The sequence below is a fragment of the Macaca fascicularis genome, chromosome 20 (assembly GCF_037993035.2).
Source record: "Macaca fascicularis isolate 582-1 chromosome 20, T2T-MFA8v1.1".
In the NCBI taxonomy this organism is placed as follows: domain Eukaryota; kingdom Metazoa; phylum Chordata; class Mammalia; order Primates; family Cercopithecidae; genus Macaca; species Macaca fascicularis.
In genome coordinates this window covers 69,209,143-69,236,079 of record NC_088394.1, presented here as the reverse complement: position 1 = coordinate 69,236,079, position 26,937 = coordinate 69,209,143, and the positions used below count along the sequence as shown (strand labels likewise).

The following is a 26,937-nucleotide window of genomic DNA, read 5'->3' as shown; positions in this document are numbered from 1 at the left end:
GGTACTAGGCTTAGAACCGGTTTGACAAGACAAAAATCTGCACAACATAAACAAACTTGCACATGTACCCTTGAACCTAAAATAAAAGTTAAAATTTTTTTTTAAATCATAAGCAAAAAAACAAAAACAAAAAACAAAAGCAAGGACCTGATGGTCATCAAGAACAGAATGGTGGTGATTTCAGGGGAGGCTGCAGTGAGAGGAGTGTGACTGGGAAGGAACACACTGAGGCTTCTAGGGGCTGAAAATATTCTATTATTGATCTTGGTGGCAATAACATAGTGTTTGCCTTATAATTATTTGTTATAATGTACCGGTATGTGTATAAGTTTCCAATTGTTGCTACAAGAAACTGTCACAAACTTAGTGGCTTACTGTACAAATGTATTATCTGAAAGTTCTGGACATCAAAAGTTCAAAGTGATCTGATTGCTGTTCATTATGCATACTGAAACATCACTGTGTACCCCATGAATATGTATGGTTATTATTTGTCAATTAAAAAAATATTTTACAAGATGAAGACACAACTATAAACAAAGTCCACGGTGGGTCTCACTGGGCTAAAATCAATGTATTCGCAGGGCTACATTCCTTCCTGGAGACTCTGGGGTGGGAGGAATTCATTTTCTTACCTTTTCTACGTTCTGGAGGCTCCCTGAATTCCTTACTTTGTCCATCTTTACTGCCTGGAAATGACTAGTTGAGACTTTCTCGTATCACAGCCCTCTGACACTGAGACCAATCCTTCTGCCTACTTCTTCGGCATTTATGGACCCTTGTGATTATACTGAGCCACCAACATGATGCAAGATAGTCTCCCTAACTTAAAGTCGGTAACTTTAATTCCATCTGCTGCCTTGATTCCTCTTTGCCATTTAATGTAACATGTCCACAGATACTGGGGGTTCGGACTTGGACATCTTTGGGAAGTCACTTCTGTGCTTCCCATTAAATGTATTATGTAATCTCTGAATCTGTATTCTATTCAATAATGACACAAAGTTAAACATTAAATTGTGGTATATAAATACAAAGGATTCCGATGCAATCATGAAAAGAATGACATATTTTATTTAGTGTTATGTATAATCTGGGAAATATTTTAAAAGCAATGTTAAAACCATTATGCAAAGTATACTGTCGTTTACGCAAAACGACATGAGGAGGAAAGCTTTATTTATATGTATTTTCTTCCACATGCCACATATATCTTAAAGCAAAGCAAAACAAAACAAAACAAGGGAAGGAGCATTTTTATCTGTCTAACAAGTATTTCTTAGTGACCTAAGACCAACAGGTTTTACCAACTCGTTGAAGATAATAGTAAGGAATCATCGTCAGCTCTTGAAAAGACACAGAGAATTGCACAGAATTTACAGGGAAGATAATATGGAATTACTATGTAAGCAAAGCCCTTCCCTGGCAAGCATCTTTTAATAATCCACTAATAAAATAAAGAAGAATGTCATGCAGATGGAAAATTATACTTTTCAGCTTACCCAGGATGTGAATTGTGTGGGAGAATTCAGAATTACAAACTAAACAATAGGGAAATCTCACTCGTTGTGTAATGATTGGGAACCTCCTGGAGAGTAGCCAACCCCTTGAAAGAGGGCCAAGCACGACGTCCACAGGGAGCTGCAGATGGGAGGGAGGTCCCACCACCTGTGCCATGGGGGCCACTGGAGCATTTCCAACCCACGTCTGACACTGCTGTGCTAACATTTCCTCTAGACCCTATTAGGCTGTCCATTGCAGGTGATGCTGGTCTGCAGGATGGAGACAGACTCACATCAATCCAAAAACTCCTAGTCCATTCTGCATTCATTCTGGGGACATCTGGAGAATTCTACACTCACATGCAAGGGAGAGGTCAGATCAAACCGGGATTCACTCACTCAGTCATTTTTTTCCCAGTTATTTGCTTATTTATTTAATCAACATTTATTGAGCAGCTTTATTTTCTTGGTGCTAGCAGCATAAGATATACAGGATGAGTCCTGTATATATGTGTATCAGTTTCAAAAATACGTATCAATATATCAACTTCCGAAACAGGCAAAACTATACTATTTTGCTTATGGATGAATATGTAGGTGGTAAAATTATACATGAAAGCAAGAAAACAACTATCATAAAAGTCGAGGTGATGGTTATATCGAGGGAAGGTGAGGGAAACATCATCAGGAGAAGACACACACCTGGGGGAGGTGCAGGGTAGTATAGGCTTGGGCCCCCTGGCCCATCCTTCTGCACATTCTTAGACTGCCTGAGCCTCTTTTACACAGAAAAAAAGTGACTGCATAGACATGGACTGAAAACAGCAGGTTGTGGCAGAACAGGGGAATTTTTGCACTTGAAGGATGCAAATGATGTGCATTCTTGCTGACAGTGCACTCTTATACTCTTCACAAACACATCAGCCATACTTTCCCGGGAAACCTAGATATACAACAGCAGGGGTAAGCAGCACTAGCTACCATCAACATGAAAGCCATTTTCTCATTCTTATATACGAATGAATGACCATGGACCAGAAGGCATTGAAAGGAACCCCATGAAAGCATGAAAGACAAACAGCTGACATTATGGGCAATTCGGAGAACATAAGATTTATTTTTTAAGAAATTAAAATTCAAATGATTACCCCAGATTAATGAGAAGAAGTTGCATCCATAAAAGAACACTTAGTTATGAAACAGGAATACAGAACAAAAGAGGTCTTGAATATTGAAAATATGATTGTAGAAATGAAAGATTGCTAGGAAGTATTCAGAAAAAACTGAGCTATGTGTCTTGCAAAGCAACTGGCAAACGCTAAAGTTCAGTGCTTGACCTTGACTGCAAAAAAGAAAACATTCCAAGTTTTTGATTAACATCCGCTTGTACCTCTGCAAGCAGTACCAAGAAAGTTCCAAAATGGAAGATGCCCTGAAACCACCGTGGCAAAATGCTTTCTTGAACCTGTTCAAGACAGGCAAGGAAAGTCTCAACTGCAAAGGGAAACAATTTGAGTCAGAGTAATTTGGGTTTGTTGTTGTCATCTGTATAAAAGGGAAAACTGCCATTTGAATAACTGAATAGCAGTAAGGTACCAAGCAGACTATTTAAGTTCAGAGCGGTGGCTCTGCACATCAGGAATGATGCCACAGGTGCTGGCCACAGGTCTGCTGGTGGCTGCGGAGAGCTGCAGCTACACAGCATGCACCTGCCATCTTTCTTGATTCATGAACATCAGTATTTCTCTAGGCATAGCCTTGAATTATATTTAGTGTTATTTCTTAGTAGTGTTTGATGATTAAAATCTTGTTCTTTGACAACAAATGATCAATCTTCCAGGTCTAACATTGGATTCATAGGTTTTCCAGATGAATAAAATGAAAAAAAAATGGAGGAAAGAATATCAAAGACACAGTAAAATTTCTTTTTTTTTTGAGACGGAGTCTCGTTCTGTCGCCCAGGCTGGAGTGCAGTGGCCGGATCTCAGCTCACTGCAAGCTCCGCCTCCTGGGTTCACGCCAGTCTCCTGCCTCAGCCTCCTGAGTAGCTGGGACTACAGGGGCCCGCCACCGCACCCGGCTAGTTTTTTGTATTTTTTAGTAGAGATGGGGTTTCACCGTGTTAGCCAGGATGGTCTCGATCTCCTGACCTCGTGATCCGCCCAACTCGGCCTCCCAAGGTGCTGGGATTACAGGCTTGAGCCACCGCATCCGGTCAACACAATAAAATTTCTTAGAGCTGAAGTGATGGGAGTCATCAGATTCAAATGGCCTGTAGAAGGCTGAGGAGGATGAATAAGAAAAATCCACTCCCGGACATGACTTCATCACATTTCAGACCCCAAATATGGAAAGAAGGCCCCCAAAACATCCAGAAATAAAGAAAAGGCTGTCTATAAAAGAATGGACATTAGATGACCTCAGGCTTTGGAATTTTTACAATCAAGTAGTCACAAGGTCTCCAGTGTTCTGAGGAGAAATGATTTTGAACCTGGGATCCTATAGTCAGTTAAACTACCAAGTGAGTATGAAGGCAAAATAAGGTATTTTTGGGCATTCAAGGATCAAAGTTTCCAGCTCTATATATTTATATACACATTATATATATATATATATATATATATATATAAAATTTCTAAGGAAGTTACTTGAGTAGACTGAGAATGAAAAGGTGTGACTGAACACACAGAAATATTTTTTTAAATTCCTGGATAACAACTGTTCATTCAGGAGGTGACTGATCTGAATTAAAATAAGAAGCTGATAGGCTCTGATCAGTGTCTTCAAAGAGAAGAAGAGAATGAATTATAAAATTAGATAGGAGTGAAGAAATAAGGAATTAGAAACCACGGGTGGGGGGGATCAAAAGCTGTACAAAAGAGTCAGTTAAGAAGCAAACTAAAATGAGGCATAATTGTGAGTAACTGATAAATTGGTAAAGAAAAAACATACTTGACATAGACCTTAGGGACATTCTTTGAGTGACTAGGAACCAGAGCAGCGAACAAACAGGATAAAATGTAATCCCAGAACCTATTTGGCTCTTCGATGTATAATATTTATGTAAGAAGACCTAACAATGGTTATCAATAATGATTATATAAAAATGGAACAGCTCACAGAGGCTAGAGGGAGAAGGCTAGTGGACTTAGTCAGGGCTAACCTAATTATAGGCACCAAAATCCTTACATATCAAGAGATAATGTAAAGTTGATGGAACAAAACATACAGGTTTAAGTGTATTATTTAAGGCTATAAATAAAGCTCATAAAATAAAATGAAATAATTGGGTTGTCAGGGGCTGAGGTTGGGGGACAGGATTGTCTGCAAAGGAGCATAGGGAGCTTTATCTCAGATACACATTTCTACATCTCGATTTTGGTGGTTACATGACTATTTAGGTTTGTCAAAATTCACAGAACCATGCTGCAAACAACGATGAATTTCGCTGCATGTAAATCCTAACTCAATAAACTTAGGAAAGGGAAAAACCTAGGAACCGATAAGTGGACTAAACCCTCATCTTTCACACTGGAGAGTCAAAAGAAAATGTACAAAGTTAATAAATCCACCAATAGCGATGCAAGCATAGAGCTGGCAAGGGAAACCACCATCACAAGAAACAGCCAAAAGAACTTCTTGGAAGTAGCACTGGTGGCACAGACTACTATTTAGCTTCATAATTTTACTCTCTACATGTTTTACTTATTTATTGGCATTGGCATTTAAACACAATTCTGAAACATTTTTAAAATGCAGAAAGGTTTCCAGAGTAGTACAAGAACTTCTATTAAATATCTATCCCATGCCCACTAATGTCCTTTATAGCAAAGGGCCCAATCCAGGATCACATATTGCACCCAGTTACCACGTCTCTCTAGTCTCCTTCAACCTGGAACAGTTCTTCAGGATTTCTTGACTTTCATGACCTTGATTTTTTTTTTTCTTTTGAGACAGGGTCTCACTCTGTCATCCAGGCTGGCATGCCGTGGAGCAATCACAGCTTACTGCAGCCTCAGACTTCTGGGCTCAAGTGATCCTTCCACTTTGGTCTACCAAGTAGCTAGGACTACAGGCATGTGCCACCACACCTGACTACGTTTTTAATTTATTGTAGAGACGGGGTCTCACTATGTTTCCCAGGACCATCTTGAATTCCTGGACTCAAGAAGTTCTCCCACCTCAGCCTCCGAAAGTGCTGAGATTATACCCGGGAGTCACTGTGCCCGGCCCTCATGACCTCGATATTTTTAAAGATTACAGGCTGGTCATTTTATTTTGTTCTTCAATTTGGGATTGCCTGATGCTTCTTCCTGATTAGATCCAATTTATGTATCTTGGCCTTGATGTCATAGATGGGACGCTGTGTTCTCACTGCATCCTGGCGTGTGGTCTGAGAGGTTGATTTGCTTACTGGGATAAACTAAGATAGCATCTCCCAGGCTTCTTCACTGCAAAGTTAGTTTTCTCCCCTTTATAAAAGCATTTTGAGGAAAGATGTTTTGAAACTATTCCATGACCCACTTTCACCCATTTTCTTAATATCCATTGATGCTTTTTACCTGAATTGGTTATTGTAATGATGACTGCCAAATGGTACACTAAATGGATTCAAAAATTTCTATTTATTCAATGGATTATAATAACCTATTAGTATTATTATTTTGATTTTTGACTCATTCCAAATATGGTCAGTGGGAGTTTCTTTGCTGGCTTCTGTGTCATTTCGACATGTGCCTATCATTCTTTGAGCACTTCCTTACTGTCTAGCAAAGGAGATAATCCAGGCTCATCTTGTTCTTTCCCTACCTTGGTCCTGGAGTTAACCAGTTCCTTTCACTGATAAGTGGCATTTAGAAACCAAGCTTTGGGTGATTGGTGTGCTCACTGCTATAGAGTCTCAAAGCTTCCAGGACTTCTCAACGGACCTAGTTAGGATATACACATAGGCATGTACACATGCATATACACACATTTACATGTATATTTATTTTTATATCTATCCATACATGTCAGTATGAACTCAACAACTCTGAGTTCACATTGACAACTCTAATTCCATTCCAATTTCAAAGAGTTTGGCTTCACCCTCTTTTCCATGTTTGTATCTGCTTCCTCCAAGAGTGAGAAATACTGGCTCCCATCATCCTCAATGTATTGACTTTTCTGCTTATTTCCTTGTACGTATCAAGTCTCCAGGTTGCCATCTCACCTGTACACCCTTCTGGTTGCTCTGGCCTCTGCCAGGCTGCCTTCCCATCCCACTTGGAATTATTTTGGTAAAACTTAAAAAGAAAAAATTAGTAACCCAATACTATAAAAGGAATAAAAAAGGAGATTGTGGGAATTTGTCACAAGCAATATTTTTACTGCTCTAACAGTCATGGTCCCTGATATGGTTAGGCTTTGTGTCCCCACCCAAATCTCATCTTGAATTATAATCCCCATAATTCCCACGTGTCAAGGCAAAGACCATGTGGAGGTAACTGAATCATGGGGGCAGTTTCCCCCATGTTGTTTTTGTGATAGGGACTTCTCATGAGATCTGATGGTTTTATAAGGGGCTCTTTCCTCCTTTGCTCAGCACTTCTCCCTCCTACTGCCTTGTGAAGAAGTTGCCTTGCTTCCTCTTTGCCTTCCACCATGATTGTAAGTCTCCTGAGGTCTCCCCAGTCATGCTGAACTGTGAGTCAGTTAAACCTCTTTCTTTTATCAATTACCCAGTCTCGGGCAGTTATTATCAGCAGTATGAAAATGGACTAATATAGTTTCCATTTTCTCTACACGCCACCACAACTGTGAAGTACTTTAAAGTTTGATCTGTTCTAGAAAGAAGTGAGAGGGGCAGGGCTTGGATCCATAATTCCCCTAATCAATATCGTGCTCTGCCATGCACACGTGAACGCGCACGTGCACACACACACACACACACACACAGGCACCACACTTTATGCTCTGGGTGCCTGGTTACCTGAGTTTACCACTTGGAGAAGGTCACTACCTGAAATGTCGCAGTAAATGGTCTGTTGATAGAGCCTGGCTTCTAGTGGGTTAAAGTACACGGTGATTTCAGCTGATGAGTTGGGCCAGACATCACCTTCCTGAAAAACATGAAAGAATCATTGAAAAATAATATGACAAAAGAAAGACACTGCTTTTAAGTGTTATTATATTATAACTCTATGAAATTTTTTTTCATAAAATTGTATATGTTTAAGGTATACAACATGTTTTGATATATATTTGCATAGTGAAATGATTACTGCAGTCAAGGAAATGAACACATCTATCTCCTCACATAGTTAACTTGTGTGTGTGTGGTAAGAGCACCTGGTCTGTCTACTCTCTTAGAAAATGCCCAGTATATCATACATTATTATTAACTATAGTCACCATGCACTACATTAGGTTTCCAGAACTTATAACTACAAGTTTGTACCCTTTGACCAACATCTCCCCATTTCCCCCCCACCCCACCCTTTGATGCCTGGTAACCACCAATCTCTTACCAAACTGTCTCTATGAGTTTGACCTTTTTTTAAAGATTTCACACACAAATAAGTGAGATCATGTGGTATTTGTCTTTCTGTGTCTGGCTTATTTCACTTAGCACAATGTCCTCCAGTTTCATCCATGTAGTCATAAGTGGCAGGAACGCCTTCTTAGTAAGAGTGAATAATATTCCATTGTATGTATACACTTCTTTTTTCATTCATCTGTTGCTGGACACTTAGGTTGCTGCCATAACTTGGCCGTTGTGAATAATGCTGCAATGAACATGGGGGTGCAGAGATCTCTTCAAGATCCTGATTTCATTTCCTTTGGGGATATACCCAGATGAGGGATTGTGGGATCACATGACAGTTCTGTATTTGATTTTTTGAGGAATCTCTATACTGTTTTCCATAATGTCTGTACCAATCTACATTCCCACCAACAGTGTACAAGGGTTCAATTCCAGGAAACTTAAAGGGAACATTTTTCTAATAAATACAAGAAAGCATTCTTTCACCCAGCAGACAGTAAACATACACTTCTTGATAACTTATGAGGTGGTACAAATTGGAAACAAACTTCAAAGGTAACTTCAGTGACTTTATGAACATATAATGAGTTACTAAAGGAAATTAGGATGTATAAGACATTTTAAAATGTATATTCAGTGACTATTCACTGTCTGCCCAATGTGTTCCCAGTACCAGGGCTTCAGAGAAGCAGAAAGGTGTGGGCCGTGACTGCAGGGAACTCATACCTTAGCCCTTAGCGGGATGATAAACATATATACAAACATTTTACAGCATATGTGGTAAGTGCTGTGTCTATATAAATACAGCCCAGAGGGGTCACAGAGGATGAAGTACTTGACTTCCTTGGTGGAGGCACCATGTTCTTAACTTTTGAGGTGACAGCATAAGAAAACATTCTTATTCTATAAAAACAAAGCAATGGCCCGAGGTAGAAGAATAGCTCGGTCAAACCCTGCTTCTACTCCAGTGCGGCATTTCTCCCTTTAATTGGAACCACCCAAAAGTCAGAATCAGGAAACCAAGTTTTAAAATGGTAATGCAAAATGCAATGTATCAGAATCTCCTTGTGAGGTATACTTTAATTTTTTTAACTACGTAAACTGCAGCCTCTGCATTAGCTTCTCAAGGCTGTAAAAGGAGATCTTGATAGCACTTGCCTCAAAGGGGTTCCTGAGGTCTGACGAAGTCATGCAAGTCAAACACTTTGCCCCATGCTCAGTCAGAACTCAGTAAGTAACTGACTACTATGATCGATGTTATTTTTGTACTACTTAGAAGGACTAAGATGAAAGTCTTGAAAAGGGGAAAAGATGTGTGTGTTTTTTGTATGATTTTTGTAAATAGGGCCAAATGAACATAAACGATCAACACATCCAGAAATCTATAAACAGTCCCGCCAGCTAAATAGAAAACTAAGGAAAGACAACTTGATAAATAATTAGGCTCCAGCTCCAGACAGTCCCTGGTGCATTCTCTATTTGCAGTCTGGCTAGAAATGAACATACTTCTGGAATAAATAATTTCAAAAGGAATAAAATGGTTTAAAAATGCAGACATCAAACAAGAGGGGGAAAATAAAAATCTAGAGTCAATTTGGGTTTATTTATTAACACAATCAGTCTGATCAGTGTACTCTGCAGGCAGTGTCTCTCCTGACTGCAGAATGAGGGAGGCACAAGGGCTTAAGGGGTAGCAGAGAGGGCTGTAAAATCATGCAGGTATGATACCTCGGGCCATTGCTCTATTTTTATAGAATAAGAATGTTTTCTTATGCTGTCACCTCAAAAGTTAAGAACATGGTGCCTCCACCAAGGAAGTCAAGTACTTCATCCTCTGTGACCCCTCTGGGCTGTATTTATATAGACACAGCACTTACCACATATGCTGTAAAATGTTTGTATACATGTTTATCATCCCGCTAAGGGCTAAGGTATGAGTTCCCTGCAGTCACGGCCCACATCTTTCTGTTTCTCTGAAGCCCTGGTACTGGGAACACATTGGGTAGACAGTGAACAGTCACTGAATATACTTTTTAAAATGTCTTATACATCCTAGTTTCCTTTAGACCTCACATCCCCAGATCAGCCTGTGAGAATGAAGTCTCCCTGAGGGTGGTTGCCATTCTAGCCCAGCCCAGACCAGAGTAAGCCATCCCTGGTTTGGGTAGGGGCTGAACAGCAACGACCCTCAAGGAGACTTCATTCTTCATGGCTCTTAGCAGGTGCTCAATAAATATTTGTTGAATCTGCCATGTCTACTCAGTTTGCACGTTGTGTAGTCAGTAGCAGACACCTATTCATCTCTGCAACCTACTTCTACCATTTTCTCCTCATCCAGAACCTCAAAAGTCACACAACTGTAGAGCCAAAAGACACCTATGAGATCATATGGGGAACACAGAAGTCCTGAGCACTTTCATTTATTTAGGCATTTCACTGTGGCGCCCTTCTAAATCTTGAAATAAGTATCTGTTTTCTTCTGATAAATGATAAATACCTGGCCCCTTTTGATTGGTGGTGGGGGTTTTAGTGATATGGAGTGTTGGAAACACTCATGGCTAGATTTGACTAAGGGGGCCAGGAGATGAGGCAGCTCAGCCAATAACTGGCGTATCAGTAGGTATCTCATCTCAGGACTACTGAAATCCTGGGCTCCTTACTCACCCGTGACACAAACACATTCCTTTGGTGGGTTTATACTCTGCTCTGTTTGGGTAAACAGAATGGACACAGCTAACCTGCTCCTACACAAATGGATTGACCAAAGGGCCAGGGGCTATCTTAGATCCTGAGGGAACCCAGGGTAGGGAAGTCTCACCAGAATCATAGGAAGCGGCCCCCACTGGAAATCATATAAGCTCAGTACAAATGGGCAAGTCAAGGGTCTTATGGTTTGAAGCGGACTGGGAATGCTTTCAAAAGTATCCAGAGTCCATGTGCAGAAGAAGGTAACACACTTCAGTTTCTCTCAGAAACACTCTTGGACTGCCATCATTAAAGAGGTATGATTAGCAGAACTGGTGGGATGTGAGTGAGTGGTGATAGACACACTTCAGAGAAGTGACTGGAATCTCCCCAGGGGAGGGAGCGTTGACATTCAGAAGCCATCAGTGAGAGATCATCCGATATGGACGCTCCTGGGAGATGGAGAAGCCCTTCTGCTTGGTGGGAAGACCAGCGCAAAGAAATGTGAATCCACAGGGTTCAGACTGAGCAAATGGAGCTGTGGGCTCAGTGCTTACTTATTGTGGGCTGCAGCTGTCTTATTCTGCCTGCGACATCCACTTGTAACTTGCAGCCTTCACTGAGCCTGAGAGATAAAGGAAGGACAAACCCGATGTATTATAAACTCCTCGCCTGGGCTTGAAGCAGGTACCGTGTATCAAGAGGGTTATGTGTATCTGAAAACAGCATGCTCATTCAGTTTCCTCTCACAGAGGGATGCTTCAATGTTATTTCATTTGAAGGAGTTAGGAACATGCAAGATATTTCTACTTTTCAGTTGGGATTTAAGTAAAAGAGAAAGAACTTCTATTTCCTTACAGCAAAAACTCAATATAGCATTTTCTATCAAATAGGAAAGCAAACCTCAGAAATAGGTAATAAGCCTCAACTTCAGACCCCACTTCCAGTTTCATATATTTGAAAGATTTCATATGACTTCTTTAACACTTCTGAAATTAAATTCCATGTCATTTATGTCTCTGAAAGAAAATCTTTCTTTCTTTATTACTCAGTTCTAACGTTTCTGAAAATCAAAACATCCAGAAATTTCCTTCCTGGCTCTGACATCAATATCCCTTCTTCCCAGTTCTACAAAACCTGCCCCATCACACAGATCTGCGTCCCCCATTCTGCAAGTCTTCTACATGTGACCCCTCTCCCATGACTGCCTGTTTTCCTGCTCCAAATGAGAGGTTGGGTACATAGGATTGAATCTGTAAGTGACTATGACCTTGTTTGTTCAAAAGAATTATCAAAATGGCCTTCAGTTCTATTGTAATTATCTTCCTTCTTGGTCTTAATGTTCCTTCAGATCCGTAATGAGTAAAGTAATTGCATTTTAGTTATTAATAAAGTGACCTGCTAGAAAAAAATCAACTTTAAATTTTCAAGCCTAAAGCTAATTCCCATATTGTGATTTCTACCCAAATTATTAAATATCTGTGGACATGGAACTTCATGCTTCCTTCTGGAACAAGAATAAACAACCAAGTGAATTGATGGCCACAGTTCTGAGACTTTCTGAAAGCTGTCTATGAACAAACAGCCACTGATTTGTGATAGATGATAAATATGATCACGAGAAAGGTGTCATTTAAAAGTGCTCACCTTTTAAAAATTGTATCAGCAATACTTAAAGCGGCTCTTTAAAAAAACTCCCTTGAAAATCCTTAAAAATCTTTTTGAAAAATTGCCTTCCTTCCTCTCTATTATACCTCTACCTCCTTTCCTTCGTTTCTCCCTTACTTCCTCCTTCCTTCCTTCTTTGAAAGATTATTTCTTATAAATCTTGCCAAAAAAAACCAAAGTGCAAGAACAGAAACTTATATACATATTTAATTTACCTGGCTTATCTAAAAAGTAGTTTACAATATGACTCAACTTTTACATCTATCAAATAAAATAGTTATGTTCTAGTTCCCAACTTACACTTAGAAGAATGATCCACGTGTTTGCCCACTCAAATGCTATGCTTTCCAATCATACTCTCTAATCTGACAAGAGACACATGTATTTAACTACAAATCATAATATTCGTAACCACCCACTGAGAGCTCATGTTCCCCCCACTGTGTTAAGTGTTTATCCACATTAACTAGTTCAATGATTACCACCTTGTGAAGTAGTATTATCACTTTAAAGATAAGAAAATCAAGGCAAAAAGAAGTATGTTACCCAAAGCCAGACCAATAGTAAGTGGCAGAGCTAAGATAGTGTAATATTTTTTTCCCTAACTTCCCTAAACCCACTGCAATTATAAAAAGAGTCAGGCCTCACCTTTTTCACAATATCATAAAAAAAGGCCAGAGGAAACTGAAAAATACTACAATTCAAGCAGGCTTCGTAAGACCTGGTGTTCCTGTCTGATAAACATAGCCTGGCACCCTGCATGCTTGTATCCTTCCAGTCACTTCTGGAAGGTGACACACAGGAGGTTCCTTTGGATGACAAAGTCAACATTAGTACATTGCAGCTCTTGAGAAATGCATGGTGGATCTGTATCAAGCTATCCTGTGGTGAAGGCCAGGGTCCAGTCAGTTCACAGCAGCGGAGGGGAATAATGATGTCAAGAGTAACTATAATAGGTGATGAATTCTACCATGTTTCACCCAAATGGAAATGTTCTTGACCACATAAACAAATATTTTCAGCTGTCTAATAGTTTTCCTTTAAATATTAGAAAAAACATCAACATAAAAAATTTCTCTTGGGAAATGAAAACATGCTCCAAAAGCCACATTTCTATCAAAGAATAAGAAAAAAGAACCACAGATTACAGAAGCTATAATCTGTTTCATTACCCTCAATTGCTTGTCTAGATCCTTCCAGATCAGTAAGAGAAATCATGGCTCTCTATAAATTCACCCAGGGCAAACAGCAGTTGTCTCAAAGAGAAACAGAAAAATAAACGAAAGCTAAAAAACTGAAGCCAAACTATCCTAGTTATCATTGAGAGAAAAGTTCGAATTGACACATGACACGCAAAGAGATTTTTCTGCTTCATTATTTTCCTGGGACAAGAAACTATGAATCAAGTTAAGTTATGATTCTCAAAATATGACCATAAAAGTTTCTCAGAGAGGGCTCTAAGATTTCACCTTCTGTCAGAGGAAGCTTCACAAAAGGAGTATTCTATCTTGATCTCACCTCCAACCCAAATACAGTGAAAAGTGCACTGAGGTTCTATAGAGCGGAGACAGTTGTGTGTGATGTTCATGCCTTTCTCTGGAGAGAACAGAACTGTGTCTTGTCTAGCAGGGAAGGTTGTTAACTTAATTAATGAGCCCTGAGGAACCATGCTGTTTCGAAGGCTTCCCAGGCCTCCTGCCACCTATACTGGTACTCCAATACAACAGCGAATGTACCAAACAATTGGAAAAAGTGTCGCTGAGCGCAAGGATCTGAAAGGATGATCCTGATAAACAAAGGCTGAGGAGTGGGAAAACCACACTGATGGAGAAGCTGTGACTTGTCAAGGACAGTTTGCTCTCAGCACATTCCTGTCCTTCTTTCTCCTTTCTGGTTTCCATTTCCAAAGAGTCAGCTTCCACATGTTTGCAATGTGACTCAAGGCTATAACGGTAGGAGAAGTGGAAGGAGTGTGTAGTGAAAAGCTGGGTCTTTCTTCTTTGCTAGCCATCTGGGCTTCCACCCAACCTGGTTCTGCTGAGCTCACATGCTATGCCTGCTTGGGAAAAATACAGTAAACTAAATTTGAGCTGTGCTCTCAAGTATGAATTGCTGGAACAGCAGGTTTTCTTCAGGCTTAGATGACAACAAAGCATGGTTTACTATTACTTACATGGTAATAAAGAAATGATCAAGTTTCTTTCTCTTTTTAAGGCTTAGTTAAATTAGGCTTAAACTTCCCTAGGGATACTGGATGAAGTTTTCTTTGATCCAGGAGACATTTGCTAACAGAAGCAGAAATGTTCCCCTGCTCGCTAATGTCCACCAATCAGCTAGGAGCACTTTAGGTAAATACCTTTAAATTCTCAGACCTTTCTTTTTGAGAAAATATCAAGGGTTCAGTATTCAGAAAATTGCTGCATCTTCAAAGCATGACCTGAGCCAGCAGCATCAGGGTTCAGATACAAGGCCAGCACATTTGTGCTGCCATTCCTCAGAGGACTCCTTGATGCCCATGGAAAGCAAAAGCTTAATTCTCTCTTTCTGCCCTATGATACTCTTGGCCTCTCAATTCTCAGGACTGTTTTTTGTCTTTGAATCTCTCTCTCTCTCAGGGTACCCAAGAGACCCAAGCAGAAAAAATAACAGAATGAAACTGTCAAAATTCTGTAAAGCCAGAGTCCATCCAATACAAATAGGATATTATATTTCTGAAAGTAGCCAATTCCACTTGATTTTCTGGAAGGCACAAAACATGCATAATAGAACTTCAGCTTTGCAGTTCTTTTCCAAAGGGGAAAAAACCCATATGGAAGCAGGTGGCTTGAGGATGATCAGTATTCTACAGAACCCATTACCTTCCCTAGGTAAGGAATAAATGGAAAAATTCAGGCTAATGAAAAACTTGACATAAACAATGATAACACACCCCATGCTTTAATGACTAGAAAAACAATTCTTTGGATGCTTCAACAATATAAATAAACTATCAAGTAAAGATTTTTAAAAATTCCTCCCAGCCCTCTGTACTGGACTTTCTTCTGCCTGTGGTCACTCTGTGATATGGGTTGGCTGTGTCTCCACCCAAATCTCAACTTGAATTGTGCTCCCATAATTCCCACATGTTGTGGGAGGACCTGGGGGGAGATCATTGAATCATGGGGGTGGTTTCCCCCATACTGTTCTCATGGTAGTGAATAAGTCTCATGGGATCTGATGGTTTCATAAGAGGAAACCCCATTCACTTGGTTCTCATTCTTTCTTGTCTGCCACCATGTAAGACATGCCTTTCGCCTTCTGCCATGATTATGAGGCCTCCCCAGCCACGTGGAACTGTGAGTCCATTAAACCTCTTTCCTTTATAAATTACCCAGTCTCAGATGTGTCTTTATTGCCAGCGTGAGAACAGATTAATATACTCTGGGTCATTACTCTCCCTTTCTCCACCAATGAACACCTCAGGGGTCTCTCAAAAGACAAACTCCCACCTCTGAGCCCTGGAGCAGCTACCAGCCTCCATCTGTTCAGATCACAAGGAAGAGAGGGAAGCAAGCAGGCCTGGTACTGTGCAGTGACATCAGTGTCCAGGATGTCAAAGACTAACTCCTCAAGGCTTGAGCAACGGACCCTACAGCCTTGTTAAATGATGAGCATGATGAGAAGGTGAAGGAAGGGACACAACCTGTGGCCACATGGTTGGCAGGTGGTAAGACAGAGGAAGGACTTGTAGTTCTAGAGGTTTGAGTCTGTCATTCTTATAACATTGAGTCAAACTGCTTCTCACATGATACTATTCACAAGATTTTATTTAAATTCAATCATCACCTCTTGGCAATTTAGGAACAGGGTCTAATCTCTTGATCTTGAATCTCCTTGCTTTAAATTGAAAGAGCCTCTGAAACAGGAACAATGCTTCCATAAAATACTTGATATGCAGGGAACACAACCAGGACTAAACTAACCTTTTGTTTTCCCTGATGCATTTGAAGAAGTGAGATAGACAGATATAGGTCTGAGAAAGTAAGCCTATGTTTCTTATTTCTTTCCAGACCTTGAGGTAATAGTTTTAGTTTTTTTTTTTTTTAAGTTTATCTCATTTGAACACAATGTCTTTCCTCAGTGGTCAGAAGCTGAAGAGTCCATCAGGAAGCAAGGTGGTCTCTAAGCCTCTTCATCACCCTTTTCTTTTCTTTTTATTTTTTGAGCAGAGTATCAATTAGAGATTGATTATTAGATTAGCAGGAAACACTGCTTGGTTCCAATCTCCTCTGCTTCTACTGTGAACCCAACTCATATCAACAAGCTAATTAAAAAGAATCACACCCTAAGGAACAACCAATCACTGGTGCATAGCTCCACTGTCAGAAATTAAGTAGTAGTCACTTGGCACAACTGACCTGATAGTGAGCAAGATTCAGAAGAGACCTTCAGAAGCAAGTGGTGCTGAACCATGCACAGAAGGTGTAGACAAAGATACAAGCCATGACAGGCTCTTAGCTGGCCAGCGCACCTACTGATGCCTTCTCTGTGAAGTCACAGCCTCTCCTCTCTCTGCAGAGACTCTAAATGTGAGTGCCTGGAGGCCCTCTTCAGCCCTCTGCAATTTCCTTTTTGCTCTGCTCTTAGAGTTTTCATCTGCTTTTCATGGCTTCAATGAAGATCTCCACAGCACACTCACAAATCTTGCTTCCAGTCCTGAATCCCCTTCCACAAATTTTAGTCCTGCATTTGCCAAACTTTTTGGATATCTATAGTCATCTCAAATTCAACATGTTCAGAGCCAAACTCATCATCATTTGTTGATTTACACTTGTTCATTCATTCATTCGTTTATTAGCACTGGCCACAAATAAGGATAAGGACCTCCCTGATCTCAAGAAGCTCAGAGTCTGATCCTAAATTGGAAAGTCAGAACTTGTAGATCAAAAAGGATCAATTTGACTTAACTGCAATACCCTGTTTGTGTACAAGGCAACTGAAGCCAAGGGAGATCAAATGGCTTGTTAAGCTTATATTGCTATTGGCAAAGCTAGCAGGTAAACTCAGGACTCCTGACTTGCTCATTTTTATCAGACATCATAATTCTCCCAATATCTTCAGTACAGCTTTGGAGAAACACAAATGAAATTTCTCACAATGTCTCACCTCACCATCAACAGCCAGTTGATCAAAAACCACTTTTGTGTCTTTCTTCTGAACAACTCGGATTTCTGCCATTTCCTTCCTTTCTGACCACCCCTGGGCTGTTCCAGGTCAGCAGCACCCTCATGCATCACTCGACTTTGCCTGCAGAGATGGTCAGTCTCCCTGACCCTTCCTGCACTGGGCATTTCCACTATCTGACCTGCACCACCCATCTCACCCTCTGTCGTGTCCATGTTCCACAGAAAATGGACCCCAGTGGATGCTCTGTGGAGGGGGTCTGTGGTCATAGGGAAATGCTGCTTGCACCCCATTGCTTGGAGAGTCACCTTCTCTTGAACAAGTATTTCTTTAAGCTTATTTGACCACAGAACTCCCTCTTTGCAAGGAATGCACATGACCACCCCACAGAGCATGGTGGGAGATGGCAGCCTGCAGTCTAAAGCACAGTGGGTTAGTCAGGTAGCTCCTTCCCTGATGGTTTGTTTTGGTAATTTTCCCAATTGGAAACATTCTCCAACATTGCTTGAAGTCAAGGGTTCAGGCAGGGAAAGAAGGCTGGAGATGTGTGTCGAGGCTGAAACTTCCGTCATGTCAGAGGGCTATCCAGGGCTCAAGTGAGCAAAGGGATCTCCATATACAATGGGTTAGATGAAGATGAGGACCAAAAATGTAAATAGGTCAAGCCCAGAGACATGGAAAGGTCAGGAAGGAATCACTGGTCATGCCGCCAAGTGGCTGAGCTGGGCTGAGGCAGGGAAGAGGAGTCAGTCGTGGTAATCTTAGACGTACTGGGCTGAGACTCTTCTAGCTGCACTGGGGATCGAGGCTGATGACTGCTCCTCCTGAGGATGGGCTGCCCTGGGACCACAACATGGCAGTCAGGAGGAGGCTGGGGGTAGGCCACCGGTGGGTCCTGCCCATTTCTAGTTCAGAAGCAGGAAGAATGAAATTACCTCGGATACGTTTCTTTGTTTTTGTAATTTTCCCAATTGGAAACGTTCTCTGTCTCCTTTTCCACTTAATTAAATCTTACCCTTCTTCCAATATTCAGTTCAGATCTCATCTCTTCTAAAAATCCTTTCCCAACTCCCTCATCTGAGACTACTGTAGCATTGATTTACCTGAATCAGAAAACCAAAATTTCAACAGTAAAAAGCACTCTTGGCTCACATTTGTGTCAAGAAGTCTGTGAAATGGTAGAATTTTCCCATTAAATACCTGTAGAAGTAATGTACAAGCTCCTTATAGTACATTCACAAACAAGAACTGTATCTATATAAAACTTTCAGGAACTATAGTTTTTAAGTAAGGAGATTTAACATCAATAAAGAATTCACTATAACTGATACTGAGTTCTGCTGTTTTGACCAGAATAACTTTGGAAAAACTAGGAAAGTTTCATGCCTTCATTTTCACTTTGCAAAAATTGTCAACCAGCTAATGAATATTATTATGAGAAGAAAGACTAAATAATACAGGAAGAAAACAAAATCATGATAGATTCCATAAAGACCATTTACATTGGAAGTGAATATTTCTGCTTATTTCTGGTATCCCCCATCCCCCACAATACAAATAAAATTAGTCTCATTATTTTGGTACCATTTCTGTGTATTACTATAACGTTTTTCTTCCTAAGGATGAAAAGATGCCTCGTGATAAGAATGCTCAATTCAGTTCCCACTTGGAATTCAAAAACTATCATATTAGATGCCATATTTTCACACACATACATCTCCTTCATTGAACCATGGGTTATGGAAGGAAGCATGAGGAGAAGCTCATTGGAGGTAATTCCAGTGTTCCTACTTCTGAAATAGAAATGGGCAGGACTTACCTATGGCTTATCCCTGGCCTCCTCCTGACCACCATGTTGTGGTCCCAGGGCTGCCCAGGAGAAGCGGTCATCAGCCTGGATGTCCAGCATAGCTGGGAACAGTCTTGGACAACATGGACCTTACCAGTATGTTTAAGATTACAACTGATGGCTCTTCCCTGCCTCAGCCCAGCTCAGCCACCTGCTTGCATGCACCAATCAATAATTCCTTCTTGACCTTTTCCATATCTCAGGGCTTGACCTATTTTCACTTTTGGTCCTCATCTTGATCTAACCCATTATATTTGGAGATCCCTTTGCTCACCTGAGCCCTGGATAGTCCTCTGACATGACAGAAGTCTCAGCCTTGACACACATCTCCAACCTTCTTTCCCTATGTGAACCCTTGACTTCAAGAAACTAGTCTACTCATGGAGCTTTGGGTGAACCATGCCATGGTTCACAATTTCATTCTCCAAAAGGCCTGTCCTGGGAGACTCAGGCCCAGGTTCTTCTCTCAAGAAGCATTCTCCAACTTCTTTGCCTATGAAAATCACCTCAGCCTCTGAACTAGAATACCTTACTGTCTTCTCCAGTGACTCACATAGCTGGCCCCAAAAAACAGTGTCCCAGAGGGTGTCTCCAAGGGAAAAGCTCCCTCTTGGAGATTAACAACACACATTAGCATACTAAAGGCTTTCCAAAGTTTTATAACCAAGAAACCTTTCAAACAATATTCAGCCTCGTGTTTCTCAAACTTACTTAGCCATGGAACTCATTTTCCATGTTATATGCTTTAACAACAATTTGGAAGTGCAGACAGAAGGAAAATGAGCCTGCATGTGTCAGTAGCATTTCTCACAAGTATACTTGTATTCTAAAGTGTCCTCATGTCCATGTCTCTTCTCCATCTGATTTAAATGGCAACAACTCGGCAGCTCTAACCAGCTGCGGGCTTCCTCACCTCCTATCACTGTTTTGATCCTCACATCACTCTCTGTCTGGCGGGAGTGGGCTAATGCACAGGAAGCCTGTAGCACAGCACCAGCATACAGTAAAGAGCAAAGCTGCTAGCTTCTTTGATTTGGGGGCAGTAGGGAGAAAGAGTGCTTAAGAGTTTAGTCTGTGGAATCAGACAGACCCCATTTTAATTCTGGCACAGCTCTCACTAGACAGACTATGAGGTCAAGGATCATGTCTGTTTTGTCCATCAATGTCTGATACACACAACAGTGCCTGATATGGACCATGCAGTCAATGAGTATTCAATGAATGAATGAAGGACAAAGCAGGTCTCAACCCAGGTGATTTTGCCCAACAGAGCGTATTTGGCAGTGTACAGAAACGGTTTTGGCTGTCACACTAGCATCTAGTGGGTAAAAGTAAGGATGCTTTACATGAAACATCCTACAATGTGTAGGACAAAGAATGATCCAGCCCCAAATGTCAACAGTTCCAGGGTTGAGAAGTCCTGCTATACAGTCAGGCCAATCAGGGATGAATTTCTAACCACTGACCCCAGCTGTTAGGCCTTGAGCAAGTCACAACATTTCTGTCTTAATTTCCTCATCTGTTGAATGGGATTCTAATGGGATCTTGTATCGTACACTTGTAAGCTAATACATATTCAAATGAGATGAACTGCATAATCCCTAGGAAGTGGTTAACACAGCAACTGGTGCATGGAAAACGTGACCTATATACGTGTCCCATGACATTCTTACCATTACCGTTTATATAATGTCTCACAGTGATGGTGAAGTTCTTCAGGTGGACTCTTCACTCTCTTGCAACTCACTGTCTCAATCCCCAAGTGAGCGCTCTTTTCAAAGCAAGCCCTGTGCTCCTACTTATGTTTCCTGTATGGTCAGCTTTTATTTATATGCTCACCAGGGGCTCCACAGTGAAAATGTTATTGAAGAAGAGCACGCTGTCTCCCTGCACCAGCCTCCTCTGATTCGCAAAGGTTTGGGAGAGAACAGAAAGACGTTCTCGGAGTAAAGGATCAGTAATGCACTCTTCAAAAAACTCATCAGTCTCATCCTTCTCCTCTTTGATCAGGTCATCACAGGCCCTAAAGAAAACAGGCAATGTGAGATTCATGTCGGTACTCCCATGAAGAACTCTGGCTTCCCTCCAGTCCCTCCTCCTGGAACTGTCCTCACCCCTCACCCTGGGGTGGTCCCTCCTTGCCCTGAGTCTGTAACCTGCTGCCCTTGCACTCGGTCCTCAGACCTCTCAGAGCCTCCATTTGCTCATCTTCAGCCACCTTCTTTAAGAGATCCTCCCTGGATTCCTTTCCTATTCAATACTCATTGCTTTACTCCTGAGCCCTTATGTATATCTGGACAAATATTTTCTTTCAGGTAATTGTGTTTTCCAGGCTGCTTTTTAAATCTTTAACATCTATTCTGCCCCTCACATGGCAAGGACAATTTTGTTCCTTTTAAATTTGCTTAGCTTTAATTCTTTCTTAGCTGTTAGTTACCTGGAGAATAGAACCTGGGGCCAGCAGGGACTAGGTTTGCATACCGATTCTATGATCTGTTTACTAGCTCTGTGACTTTGGGAGTTCCCCGATTCCTCTAAGCCTCAGTGCCTTGTCCTTCTAGAGACCATAGAAGCTGCTCCATCAGAAAGATGTGTTGAGGGTTAAATGTAATCCAGGCTCTAGTGCAGTTCCTGGGACAAAGCTGGCAACTCCATACACACCGGTTTTCTCCCTCTGTCCACCATAGGCAATCACCAAGCTGTCAAGCTTACAAAATGCTCAAGCTATGCCTTAAGGCACCTCCTTTTCTCTCTCTTTCCTGCTCTTAATATCCATCGTGATAAGTGAGAACAGCAGCTTTCCCCAATCCTCCACTCACTGCCCCCACCAGAGCTGTGTTCACATTTCTCCTGAACTTTGCAATTGAATTTTATCTCCTCCCAGGACATACGACCACATTCCCATCAATGTACTGGTATTACCAGGGGTGAGAGAGAAATTATTTTGCAAAGTAAGTGCTGAGTGGGAGCCCAGGATCACTGAATTCCTGTCCCAGTTCCAACTCTTGTCAGTATTGTCAAATAACTCTTTTTAAATAACGTATGTGTTCAGGGTGCTTTGGTCACACTGCAAAAAGAAGTCAAAGAAATGGGCTCAGTGTGTTCTGGTTCCAAGGAAGAAAGCATCTTGTGCTTGATTTTTATTGCCAGGTAGAAGGCAGTGTCCAAGGTGACTGGCAGTATTCCTTCCACACTGCTGGGCACAGCAGTGCAAATTAAAGACAGCTCAGTTTGCAGAAAAAAAGGAGTCCATTTCTTTTTCATTTGATATTTTGTTATCTGATACTGATCTGGAAAACTTACAGATTATATTAGAAACCAAAAAATTCCACTTGCAGGAACAGATCCTTAAAAATAATCATGGATATAAACAAAGACACATCTACAAAGATGTCCATTAAAGTGCTAGAATGCTACCAGATCAAGTGGGTAAATTTGATGTAAGATAATGAAGCACTGGTCGAACAAAAATGAGAATCATAAACATTACATTTATTGGGCACTTGTCAAACTTTTCACATGCATCATATAATTTAATACTCATAACTACCAGAAGGGTCATTAGCATTAGGATCATCATTCCCACTATATAGATGATGAAACTGAGGCTTAGAAAGGTTATGTAACTCGTTCCAGATCATGTAGCCGAAAGATAGCCTGAACTTCAGGTCTTTGGAGGCTTGAATCCCCTGGTGCTAACCAATATGCACACCGCCCCCCAGGAATCCAGGGAATATCAGGGAACAACAAGCAGCTACTAAAGTGGTATTAAATAGAATACTTAACATCATTTTCAAATGTCTGAAATATTTTAAGGTGAAAAACAAATTGGCAAAATGTAACATATACAATAATCCCACTTTTGTAATAAAAAAGCAAAAGAAAAATATATACTTATTAGGGGAAAAAAACAGATTTAGACATACCAAAATATTGACTGTGGTTTCCCTAGTTGGAAGGATTAGAATGGATTTTTGCCCTCATCTTTGTGCTTGTCTTAATATTTTCTAAATTGTATTAGTGCACAATGTATTTCTTTTTAAACCAGAAGACAAGTCATTTAAGAAATTAAATGTTAATTAATTCTCAGGCTGAGGCACTAAGATTTTCACCTGTTTGACTAACATGCCTGCATCGGCATGAGCCTGTGGATGCCACCTCTGGAAGAATGCACAGGTGAAATGTGGGGGTGGCACAATGTGGTCTGGTCTGCAGAAGGTGGAGGCAATGGATTAGATGTACACATAGCAACATGAATGGATCTTAAGCACACAGCCTTGTGAGAAAAAGGAGAAAATGGAATACAAAATATGACTTCTCTCTGTCTCTCCCCCGAGACAATATACATTTTGAAAGAACAGATTCACATAAAAACATAGATACATTAACATATTAGAATGGTATCTTTGGGAGAATTAACAGGAGTAGGGTGTGGGGATGTAAGAGAATAAATAAAATTCTCTGTGTGGACCAAGGATGAGGATGATAATGCTCCATGAACTGAGGAGTATGAGAAATGCAATCCCTGCAGCAGAAAGCAAAGAGAACAAAACAAATTCCAAAATGCTGCTCTTCTCCCATGCTGTTGAAACTCCAAATTGGTAAGAGCCAGTAGAAGGCAAAGGGAAGAAAGTGGGTCCTGGGTTCTTCCTCTTTGCCCTCTGATGGAGAATTGGAGCCAGGACTGAGAGTCGAGGAGGAGGTGTATAGCCACACCTTCAGGGAGCCTGGCTCCAACAAGGGCTTCCATAGATCTCAGTCCTAGTGTTCTGCCATCTTGTCCTGCTGATCGTCATGGTTTCTTGCACTCAGAGCTTGTTCTCTTTTATAGATGAGGAGACCTTTCATCAGATAGCATAACAGCAGGCCAGCCCTCTCTTCAATAAAACCATGGACTTAACCCATTTTACAAATGGTCTAGTAGCTACCAGCACCTTTAATAGTCAATGGAGAAGACGTGTGTCTCTGGTGAAGCAGGGTTGAATGAGTAATAGTCCCTCATCTTCAGGTACTCAAGGCCTGTAACCTGCTCCCTTCACCACCCAAAAGAGATGCTAACTGAAGGCTGAGAGGATTAAAAACTAAGAGCCATGGTCTTGAGAGCTGGAAGAAATACTCCCATGTCCACACTTGGCCTGGAACAAATGGAGCCATCCACCTTCAAACGGAAAACGAACCATGTGACTCTGAACAGTTAGCAACTCTGTGATGGATGTTACAAATGAAGAACTAGAGATCCTCTCCCTGTTTGGCAGTACCATGTAAATCTTCAGATTTTTGTATAAACCATAGGGAAGGAAAGGGGCCTCTAACCATAACTAAGATTCAGTTTATTACGATTCAGGTGGTAGGCTCAAAGCCCAATTAAAACTGATTTATCTAAGGAAACGTGTCATTTCCTACATCTGCATATTATAGAATAAACCCATGCTGACCACCCTGGGGGGCTGCATTCAGAATTGTAGGAGCTCTTGTACAGAGCAAATCTAGAATTAGAGCCAGCTGCTATTGAGAAAATGGCTGTGACCTTGCTGGGGAAATGGGGAGCAAAAATCCTTAAAGCCCATGCCAGGTCTCCAAATACAGCGAACGTGATAAGAATGAGTATGAAAGAATCTTGCAGAATGTTTTAAAATCCCTCAGGACAAGGTTGAGGAAGCAAGGAGGGATGAATGCGGCCTCCATTTCTGAAGAGATTAATTTCTCTGCAAGTCCCAGGAAAACATCAAGAGAAAGAACAAAAAGGTGATCTTTTAGAGGTCCCTATACATCTGATTCTCCAGTTAAAAAAAAAAAAAAAGAAAAGAAAACATTTTTAAAGCACAGAACTTCTTTCTAGGGGGAGGAACATCATTGCCCAAGAGTGTAGCATGGAAACAACCTTCTATCCCCAAACCTGGACACGTGTCCTAAAGTTTTTAGCGATACTTTGAGGTGGGTGTGGAGGAAGGCCAAACAGTAAACTGCTGGAAACATAGGGATTCCTGGGGCTGAAATTCCTCCACTGGAAGAAGAGATATCCAAGTGTTTGCCACAAGAGGGCAAGAAACCTTGATGGCTAGAATGGGACTTGAGTGTATCTGTTAGAGCTATCAGCATTGTTGAAGCCACCTTTGAGCAACGTTCAGCCCCTGGAGATGAATGCCACAGGACACGCTTTAAGCCATGTTAAAATGCCAGGAAAACAGTGGGCAGGCTCTTGAATCTGACCTGAAAGTTTACACAGAAGTTAAACCTTTTAACCATAGAGGTTGCTGAAGGAGGGGGAACAAAGGAAGAAGGTGCACCCCATCATGAGCAAGAGAGTCAGATATCAAGAGGGTAACGTCTGATTCAGCTCTGTAGGCCTTGCTGGGGTGCTCAAGAGAGGATTCACCCCATTCACTAAAGATCTCGCTGCAGCTTTTCAGGGATGGGTGGACCTCTGCCCATAAGCAAGTTACCAAAGAACACTCTGCTTTATTGACCCCTGATGTGTGGCCTGGGACACAATCTGAGAATTTGTGACATGGAGGAGGAGGGGCCTACACTCACAGCAAGAGCACCACTGCCCTGTCCAGAAGGCAGGAGTTTAATGTTTAGTAAAGGGCAAACTTGTCTGTACTTGCCTTCCTTTCCAAGAGGTTGGGCATTTTATCACAGTTACCTCAAGGACAAGAATTCATGGCTTATAATAGGAAAGTTGTTTGCTTTCTTATTATTATGCTTGGGGCTGTATCGAGGAACAATAGAGAGAAGAGCAAGAAGTGCCACCCTGGTGCGACAAGAGATCAGCATGACTGGTATCCTTTTTCCCTCTTGGCCGAGCTCCTGGCACTCAGGAGAGAGGTGGGAGGAAGAGAAGGGGCAGCACATCGTAGACTCTTTACAGAGATAAAGCAACACAGTTTGGAGAAACAGGAGTTCTGGGCCTGTATGTCGCCCAGAGTGAAAGTGGTGATATTCTTATTTATGTGAAGCTGCTTTTCAAGTCTATTGGTTAAAAGACGGTCATGATTCTAGATGATAAAGGCTTCCAATCATGGTTATAAAATTGCTATCCTATATTTTTCCCCTTGTTACAAAGAAGTTGCCAGGAGAAATAATAGAAAGAGCAAGGGAGACAGTAAAAGAAAATGATGCAAGAGAAAGGGAAGAATAAAAGACAATATTAAAGAGAGAGGGATGTGTCAGGTGAAGTGGGAAAAAAATGAAAATCAATGTCCATCCACTGGGGCTGAATTATATTCCCTATAGTTAAGCATCTCTGATAACCATTGGTTTTAATTTTTCTAGAGTTTAAGTGCTGAAATTAACCTTACATAATTTTTGGTATTGGCATGGCATCAATCACATACTATCCATATAGCCAAACACACAGACATGGCTGAAATTAAAGCTGGCTTTCCTTCTTACAATGTGTACTCACTCTCCACAAAGGCTTATGCCCATAGGACAAGAATGATACTGAAACACTACTTTGCTGTTTGACTTTCTTTACTTGATCTCCTTTCCCACTTTCCCTTCAAGCATGTTGGGCCATTTTGATCGCTGGTGAGCACATG

General features: G+C 41.1%; 1 protein-coding gene across 1 annotated transcript in view; it reads right to left on the bottom strand.

Moving 5' to 3' along the window:
* The window catches only part of HYDIN (HYDIN axonemal central pair apparatus protein), a 375,746-nt gene that overhangs the window by 298,647 nt on the left and 50,162 nt on the right, over positions 1-26,937 (bottom strand). Inside the window, exons 8-9 of the mRNA XM_015443164.3 lie at positions 21,233-21,416; positions 7,504-7,603 (exon numbers count right to left, since the gene is read on the bottom strand). Coding sequence (XP_015298650.3) covers positions 7,504-7,603; positions 21,233-21,416 — 284 coding nt within the window. The remainder of the gene's footprint in view (positions 1-7,503; positions 7,604-21,232; positions 21,417-26,937) is intronic.